The sequence below is a fragment of the Paramormyrops kingsleyae genome, chromosome 12 (genome assembly GCF_048594095.1).
Source record: "Paramormyrops kingsleyae isolate MSU_618 chromosome 12, PKINGS_0.4, whole genome shotgun sequence".
Classification (NCBI taxonomy): domain Eukaryota; kingdom Metazoa; phylum Chordata; class Actinopteri; order Osteoglossiformes; family Mormyridae; genus Paramormyrops; species Paramormyrops kingsleyae.
The window spans coordinates 30924574-30933672 of NC_132808.1; the positions used below are offsets into that span (position 1 = coordinate 30924574).

At 43.6% G+C, this 9099-nt stretch overlaps 2 protein-coding genes across 5 annotated transcripts; both read left to right on the top strand.

The window, feature by feature from the left end:
- Positions 1-107: 107 nt before the first annotated feature.
- LOC111836287 (uncharacterized) lies at positions 108-2687 on the top strand. Of its 2 annotated transcripts, XM_023797398.2 has the most exons (4): positions 108-1128; positions 1414-1473; positions 1808-1910; positions 2260-2687. In XM_023797398.2, the coding sequence occupies exons 1-4, from the start codon at positions 907-909 to the stop codon at positions 2619-2621; spliced, it is 747 nt and encodes a 248-aa protein (XP_023653166.2). In that variant the 5' UTR covers positions 108-906; the 3' UTR covers positions 2622-2687. The 2 variants fall into 2 exon arrangements, with proteins under 2 accessions (XP_023653166.2, XP_023653168.2); XM_023797400.2 differs by lacking the exon at positions 1414-1473 and having other exon boundaries at positions 112-1128.
- Positions 2688-4086: 1399 nt separating this feature from the next.
- LOC111836296 (uncharacterized) lies at positions 4087-9031 on the top strand. Of its 3 annotated transcripts, XM_023797416.2 has the most exons (11): positions 4087-4314; positions 4993-5032; positions 5150-5164; positions 5277-5410; positions 5563-5698; positions 5977-6255; positions 6350-6673; positions 7075-7247; positions 7453-7542; positions 7622-7726; positions 7807-9031. In XM_023797416.2, the coding sequence occupies exons 2-11, from the start codon at positions 4993-4995 to the stop codon at positions 8008-8010; spliced, it is 1500 nt and encodes a 499-aa protein (XP_023653184.1). In that variant the 5' UTR covers positions 4087-4314; the 3' UTR covers positions 8011-9031. The 3 variants fall into 3 exon arrangements, with proteins under 3 accessions (XP_023653184.1, XP_023653185.1, XP_072554031.1); XM_023797417.2 differs by lacking the exon at positions 7453-7542; XM_072697930.1 differs by lacking the exon at positions 5150-5164.
- Positions 9032-9099: the final 68 nt, after the last annotated feature.

Consider the following 9099-nt stretch of genomic DNA (forward strand, 5'->3'; position numbering starts at 1 on the left):
TCTCGTGGTTTGATGCACAGTGGTTAGAGCGGAACCACAAATCCCAGGATCCCTCCCTTTCGTACGGCCCATTTGGGTGGCATGCAGGCAGACGCCGTGCTGGAAAATTTAAACGCGGCGAGTCATTGGGAAGGCGGCGTGTGCGTCGCTCCAGGGGCGCTCAAAACTTTCTTCAGGTCATTTCATATCCGCCAAACAATAGCAGCTCCCTGCTGGCTTTGCCGATTGAAAACGCCTTCAACTACAAAAACAGGCATAAAAGAGATTTAAGCGCCTGCAATCACCGCAGCGTTTTCCAGCTATACCTCCGCCTCTTTTGTTAAACGTCAAACTTGTAAAATTCCTCGGAGAAGCAGTGTGCGGCTTTTTTCTTCTGCGGATTTCTCGATATATTTAAAGTATAGCCGTATTATTCGGTCAGTTTCTATTTTTAACTTTGTTCAATACTAAATATAGCTATTTAATGGTAACACAGTAACGCGCGTGTCCTTGGTCACGGTGTGAAAAGGCATGAGATGCAGTTTTGCGGCGTTGCCAGGTTGTAATTAAATATAAGGGTGGAATAATCGAAAAGTGCATTTAACCAGTTCAGTGTTTGCCAAACATCGCTATAGAATTGTTTTATTGTTGGTGTTGTGTTTCCAAGACATTAGCGACGGCTGGAAGGCTGGGTGTTTATTCTTATCTGCATGTCGACTCAGTTGGGCGTGCTGTCATTTGTTACTAATAATAAATTGAACAACGTGATCGGTATTCAGTTTATTTTGCGTGTTTAGTTTTTTTTGCCGAAATACATAAGCCGATTGTGCATTAAAAACCCTAAGAAACTGAATGTGCAAAATATAATCATTTAGTGATTGAATTAGTTTTGCGTACGTCCAATACTTAGTCATTATTGATATTAAAATGGCTGTACGAGGGATTTGCAAAGTACGCCTGGCTCTGCTGGCTTTAGCTGTGATCACGCTTTCCGGAGTGGTGCCCCCATGCACCGCGGATGTGGGGGCTTCCCAGACCCCCAATGAGCTGCTGGCGGGACTGCGGCTTGTCCTGGACGAAGCGTGCGGGAAAGCACACCAGCTACTGGTGTCCGTCGTCGGCTCGCGGGTCATCGACACCACCACTGAGGTGAGAAAGGGAGGCGGTATCGGCAACATTATCGCTGGGTGCGATTCTCTAAACCCTCCTATGTGAAAGGCCTGTCCTTGCTGCCAGACACGTCAAACAATTGGAAATCTGGCATCTTTGAGTCTGACACATAATCCTCAGCTTTTCCTTTCCTGCTTGGCGCGGTGCTCTTCCACACCGCCCGATAACTGCCTTATAACTTACCTTTTGTCTTTTGTCTCCTTAACCCTGTACCTGGTCTGCTGTGGCTTTACTCTCCCTCCTGCACATCCCCTCCTCACACAGAATGCTAAATTGTGCCTTCACTCTTTGTTTGACCAGGAGAAACTAGAGGCCTTATTGGAGGTGAGAACCTGAAATGACTTTTGTTTGTATTTATGTATAGCTCTGCTGAGCTGTTGTAGTCTGAACAATGCAGACACTGTACAACAACAGGTGCATGAATGGCAGCTGTCGTTGGTCTTCCCTGCAGCTGTGAAGCAGGCTGAGAGATCTCAGCTGTTTTCATACGCTACAAGTGTGCTTTGATAAGAACCTGTATTGTTTAGGTGAATAGTAGTACATTTTGCAAACCCTAATGCACTGCATTTAAGGTCCTCCCTCCCTCCATATGACTGAGTACCACATGTAGGGACGGAAAACTGCTGCATGTGAGATGGTCTCACTCTCCCCTCTCTAGTACTTTAAAGTGGCAGTCGGAGTTCTGTCGACGGGAGCAGCCAGTGGGTTGAACGTGATCGCCGTCTATGTCTCTGAGATCCTGAGTGCAACTGGAGTGTCAGGTGAGAAACGCATCGATATCCACGTGCCGCAGCACGATCACATACCAGCGCTGCCGCTGCGGCGTTCGTGTAGCTCTGCCTCGACAAACAACTTGCGCAAATAGCTGGATCGGTGGGGGCCCCTCCCTCTCCGATGCCCCACTTGAAGCCAGAAAAACCGGTTAGTTTAATTAAAAACGAACATTCTTCCCAGAGATTTCAAAAATAAACACCAGATGCCATGTAAGAAATCACACGGTTCTTGTGGTTTTTAAGACGTGATATTTTTGCTTAAACTGGATTGGAAAAACGCAGTGATTGAGCAGGATTAGAGCACTTTGTAATGGACGTTTTCTCTCCTTGTTTGCAGTCAAGCTGCCGTTTCCTCATTTCACTGCAGAAGGGATCGCCTTTGTCGCTCAGTGGGCTCTGCTGGCGGTGATTGGTTACTGGGTTTTCTCCTTGGTTCTGCATTTGGTTCTGTGCCTCCTGAGGCGGGTTCTTTGGCTCCTGAAGCTGAGCATTGCCCTGTGGCTCTTCGTGGTCATCGTGAGCGACACCAGCGCAAACACCAACACCACTGCCTGGCGTCTAGGTGCCCTGGTGTTCGCCTGTGCCCTGCTGGGTCTGGCACGAGTCGGGTCTGAGCAGGACAAATCCAGCAATCTGGAGAGACGTGTGAAAGGTTTGGAGGGATCAATGAAGAGGATCGAACGCAATCTGAAGCAATGATGTATGTCTGGAGGTGGAGTTGGGTCAGTGTGCTTGACGATCTGTAATAAAGCTGTCTTTATTACATGTTTGGGAATGCTGTCTTTCACTCTGTATGATGTCAAACGTGCGGTTTGTGCTGATTGGTTGTTTCTGAGTGAGCAAATAATGTGAAAATTATTGTTAACGGATAAAATGCATGAATGGATAATTATAGCTGAAAAAATAAACCTCCACAAAGCAAGGGGTTAAAGTGCAGGGTTTAGAAATTCATTTGAATTACTCAAGATCTGTTAAAGCAAAACATGTTACTGTATTTTGCTCATTGACATGGAATACAATGAAATATTAAGAGTGACCAAATGGAAGATATTGTATGTGATGGATAAATGACTTCATATTACTGTCTTCTTATTCAGTTGACTATAAACTTAGAACATACTACTTCACTGCTTGGGACAGTAAGTTTAAGAGATGAACCGGTGACTATTCCTATGTGAGGTCACAGTGACATTGTCCCGGCCCTGATTCGGATCCTCAATACAGAGAAGCTCTTTCAGGGTGGCTTTCTTGAAGGCCTGTTTCTGGACCAACCCTTTCATCAAAATGAAAGAAGAAAATGTGAGGAATCCGTTCAACTGTGGGAACCAATCAAATAGGATGGGACGAGTATACTGGGTGTCTTGTCGTAAGGGTGCATCTATTACACAAATGTGCACTTTTGCATGTAGAGCAAAGAAAGTGTACCTCTTCATTCTTGTATTACCTCATCTTTGGCCCTGAGGGGAGGGTGTGTAAAAAGGAGGTTGGACCACAATATGTAGCATTTTTCCAATACCTGTGGTGCACAGTGGACCATGCTGAGAGATGTGTATGGTACTATCTTTTGGAGTACCCATTATTTTTCTGTAGTCATTTACCTTATTGAGGGTAACAGAGTCCAGAGCCTATGGGCACAAGACAGGGGACAACCCAGGATCAGGTGCACTCATACACCCTTCACAACTATGGCCAATTTGATAGTTAACCTCAGCATGTTTTCTGGGAGGGGAAGCTAGAGTACCCAGAGGAAACTTCACCACGGAGAACATGCAACCTCCACACACACAAAGCCATGGCCGAGACTGGAATCCTGGTCCCAGAGGTGGGAAGCAACAGTACTAACCACTATCCCAACCCTGTCCGTTATTTTCCAACACTTCAGTATAGAGTCACTGAGAGCCAGGCCTAGGAAGAACGGAGAAAGCTGGGGTGTTTTTCAATGTAATTCCGGTCTTAGGCTATCGTTAATTAAGAGACCAATTCACTTATCTCTCATGTTTTGAATTGTGGGAGGGAGGCCATATAAAATCAGGGTGAATTTCACAGACGAAATCGGTGGCAACGCGGGAGGTGTGAGGCAGTGTGCTACAGGGTATAATACTCTTGGTTTTACATACAGCTCTCTGCGACAGTACCTTTAAACCGCGTGGTGACGTAATAGAGATTATTTCCGGCGACTGTCCAGTAGATGGCGCACAGCGGATAGTCGCGCGTTGGAGATATGATGCGCTACTTTTACCGAGTTTAACCCCAATCATGCGATTTGCGTATGTGCTGCACGAGAATCATGCACGTAAATATGCTTTAGTCACAAAAGCACTGCACGAGGATCCTGTCTCTACGGTAACATCGACGAGATGCTGTACGATAATTAGCTGAACCTGAGATACAGGTGAGTTTTTGCTAATGAAGGTAATATGGTGCCGTTATTGTGATGAGGCAATATATCAGCGTACTAACCCAAATACATTGATGCATCTTCCAGTTTATCATAAAGCATAGTGCGTTTTCTTGCTGTGTTGCACAGTTGCACAGTAATGCAATATATACGTCGCATATTTGAAATACCAGATAATCGTCAGTGATTGTTGATTTGTAAAATTCATTGATGAAATGCAACATGGACACTTCAGATGTAACACTTCTGATGTGGGGATCAGTTATATGATATGTTTAAAGGCAAACTGTTATTTTTAATGGTGTCCATTCGGACACTTTACCTGTTGTTTTATTTCATTCCGGGCTGCGTTTTCCCATATTGATGTATTTCGGGGGTTAGCGATCGAGTGACTTTATGAGTACAGAACGTGCTATACGGCATTAAATGGCCTTCGTATACGTGTTTTCACAGTCACTTTGAATTGTAACGCTTTTAGCGCGACACTGTGCCGGTTACTGATCCGACTTGGATGCTAGATAAATTGTGGTCAGAGACAGCAGTACGACCTACCGTACAGTACTATAATAAGCACTCATTCTTAGATGTCATTACCTTCTGCACAGTGATACGTTTGTCTGGTGTGGGGCGTAGATTATATACCCTTAACTATACTATGTGTGTCTTTCACAGATGATGATCTTAGTTTTCCTGCTGGGGGTTTTCTCTTGGAGTGAGTTTCATTTTCAGTCGTCTAAGATGTTTAAATAGCTGATGTGATGAATACTTATGTATGTTTACACTTTTTGCATTAATTCTGAAATATTTGTTTTTTTTTTTTTTTTGCCAGATTTCTCTTTGGCAGGTAAATTCTAAAATATATAGACAAATATTTTTGCGTTGATTACTGAGAAAGGTATATTTTTCCTAATAATAATAATAATAATTATGAAAATAACCCTTTCTTTATGTTGTAGTGTGGAATGAAGAAAAGCATATTGTCTGCTCTGGGAAGGATTTTAACCTTCCCATCAAGTCTAGAGTCAGAGTGGTCATGTTTATTCCCAGTTCTCCCCCCGGACCTACAAGAGTGGTACTGGACCACAACAAGGTGAGGCTTGTGCGTTTCTGCATGCTGGTGCGCCCCGTTACATGCAAACTCCTTTAATGTGCTGTTAGTTTGCATGGTTAACTGGTTTCCAGGTTAACTGGTTCCTCAGTTTTCATGTCATTCTGTGCTTATATGTTCCTATGTATGTTCAGGTGATGGATCCCAGGTATGGCTGGACAGGAGAAAAGATCTTGCAGGTAAAAGAGGTGACAGGGAAAGACCAAGGACTCTTTAAATTGAAGATGTCCTCGGGATTTGTTTATAAGAAGATCTATCTCACTGTAGTAGGTAAGACATTACTAAATATTTTGTTACTTTTTAAAACTGACATCTTCCAGGTTGTTCTGTCCTATAAAGTACTAACAAAATTCAAATCTGAATGTACATTATCCCATTTTGTATTGTTAGTTCAGATTTCATTTTTCTAAGTGAAAACATTGCTCCCCCCGATGAGTGCAGAATTTGTTTGCCATCATGAAGAATTATTATTATTACGAAAATCAACCAGTGTGGTACAAAAATGATACAAAACAGTCTCCTGTTTTTGTTTTTTTTTTTTTACTCAGACTGCATCAAGAGCGTCAGGCGTTTTTATGGAGACGACCTAAAGATTCACATCTCCAGTGGTGGCGCTTTGATGGAATTTTCCCCCAAATCCTCCCAGTCGCTTTCCCAACCCACAACCTTGTGGAACAGCTCGATTCCCTCGAAAAGCCAGCAGAGCAGGGGGAGCGTGAAGGCTGGACACTGGATTCTGGAAGGGCTGACTCAAGCAGACCAGGGGAATTACACGCTGAGAGATGTGAACAGGCAGCTTCTGTCAACAGTCCATCTAATTGTTGAAGGTGAATGAGGGAACAAATGATAGTTTTGCCTCCCATATACTATTCAACTCAAGCCTTCTCTTACTGTTTTATTCTTCCTGCCTTTTCCTTGCAGAACATGGCTTCAGCTTTACCTACTTCACTGGTGACTCCTTGATCCTTCCACTCTTCCTTCCTTACTCCAAAACCCATCTGTCGTTCATCCCCTCCTATTCCTCCTCTTCATACGTCTCCATCACCGACCGGCCTGCCGTCCTGCTCGTGCGAGGCGGCGAAGTCGTGGCCACCGCGGAGCGGTACAGATGGCAGTTGATGCCGGCCCGAGTGGGACAATCCGATGAGATTGTTATCGAGCAGCTGAGACTGGACAACACTGGTGTGTATGAGGTTCGAGACACGGAGGGTAACCTCGTCTCCTCCACATGGCTGGAGGTTGTTAGTAAGTAACAACTTATTCAGGTAACAGATGCATGCGGTATGTGTTGTCTGTTTTGCTAACATTTTAATTTATTGTGTTTGAATGCACATCCTTCGTCGTATTGCTGTGAGTGGATGTGGCGTGGTCCTGAAATTTCATAAATACTGCACATATGCCTCACACCTCCAGAATCCTGCCCCTGTCCTCTGTGTGTGGAGTTGGCATATTCTCCCCATGTCGCATCTTTAAATTCCCCATAGCGTGTGTTTCTTAGAGTATACGTGCCCTGTAATGATCTGGCATCCCATCCAGGTCACATATGTTTGTGCACTGTACTTCTCTGCACTGTACTTCTCTGCACTGTACTTCTCTGCACTGTAAGCATCGTTTTTCGCTTTTTGTTCCTTCCCATGCTACTGCAGAAAAGCCGAAGTGGAGAGCAAACTTTAAGTCAGTAGCTGCTCCGCTGTGCGGACTTGGCTTCATGGCTGTTATTGTTCTTCTTAAGAAAAAATACCCCTCATGGAGCAGGCCGAGCAGAAACACCCAAAGAAATGCCAGCGTCACCCCTTTCGGCGCTCACCTGTACAGTGAGGTAAGGTGGCAGTTTGGCCAGGCTTGTGTTGATGTCATGTCAAGTTTTGCATGCGTTCTTGTGTTTATGTTGCTGGCCTCTAGTTGGACCTGTGTGAGGAGTCATGTCTTACTTATACCTCTCTATGCGGCTGGTCTTCTCTTAGGTACTGGTACCACCCATGAGAGTTTGTTATTGGTAACTTAATTCATCCTGCTTTTTATAGACCTACAGTTACCCCTTCACTCCCCAATTTCCCAGTCACCCCCTGTGGGACGGAGCACAGAATTCTGGGAATTGTGTCTCTCCAATGGCAGTAAGTTTCATTTGACATTTTTTGCTGTTTTAATTATTATTTTTTTTTTTTTTAATTTCCCCTGTATCCCTGCTTTTAGGACATCACTCCAGCAGCAAAAACTGCATGCACACCTTCTACTGAAACGGAGCCACTGGTTGACAGGGCTCAGACAGACCCTGCCAATAACATTCTGCAGACTCGGGTAGGTCGACACATATTGAACACAAACACGTATGTGCAGCGCGTCGCATTTCTGCATTAATCCCTGTTAATTCTTCGCAGGGGATGGAGGGAGAGAGGAAGGCGTCCATCACTTTCCCACTGAGCTCCGACTGCTTACGCTCCTCTGAGCCCTACGTCCAGTTCCAGATTAAGAAAACGGGAAAGTTCACGCATGGAAAGGAGTATCTTTCTCTCCTGCCACTCAGCACTAATACATCTGACTGCTGCAGTGTGTACACCTCTGACAAGCTGAGCTTCTCATAGAGGACAAGAATGCCAGGACGTGGAAAGCAAAGTCTTGGGATTTTGATTGGGTTCAATGTGAACTGTTAGGCCGACATTTATTTTAGTTGATGCCTTTGTCCAAAATGACTTACAAGTGAGGAAAGTCTGAGGTAGGACAACAGCCTGCACCCCTGGGGCAATTGGAGTTAAAGGCCTTGCTGAAGGACCCAGAGGTGATGTGATTACCCCACTGGTCATGGGATTCAACCCCACCACCTTCTGGACAAACACACAAATCCCTAATTCACCAAGCTTCACACTGCCTCTACATGTTGTGGGGATGTTTTGGGGGAATAGTATTGCATCACTGTCCAGTATTCTATGATTTAAGTGTAATCATCACAAATTGTAATATGGAAGTTCAACTCTTTGGGCTACACCTTGTGCACAATTATAATTATTAATAATAATAATAATAATAATAATAATAATAAATAATAATAATAATAACACTACCAAATGGAATTATGAGATATTTCAGTAACTGGGACATTCTTGCATTCTTTGTTATATTAGTTTTCATTATTTTTTCTCTACACTGCAGAGGTTGCTGACAATCTCAGGATTTTAAACTACCAAGGAGTCTTTCTGCTACCTCTCTGTCCTTGGGATCGCTGCGTAGTGTAATATCAGTAATATGGTTACACAACAACTATTATTATGAGTGCCATTTATGTGCATAGTCATAAATAATTTATCTTGTAAAAAATTGAATATAATGTATACTACGTGTACTATAAGAATTTTTGTTGTACACTTAAATACGTTAAGACAATGGGGAAATGGACAGGCAAACCATTTCTTATAGATAAGAAGCTATACTCCTGTGGGTAGGGAAGAAATTCTATAAATGTAGCCAGCAGAATTATATTTTACAACTCTTTTCGATTTATCAGTTGTTAATTTCCTCAAGTAGTAACATCTCTATTACAGTCTCGAAAATTTTTATATGGTGGACGACAATATGATGCTTCCTCTAGGTCCTAACGTAAAGCGTGTTGGTGTCCTGTCGTAAAGTGAAATAAAAGTGTGGAGGATCGAAATCCTTTTCTTTCAAGTGATTGCCGC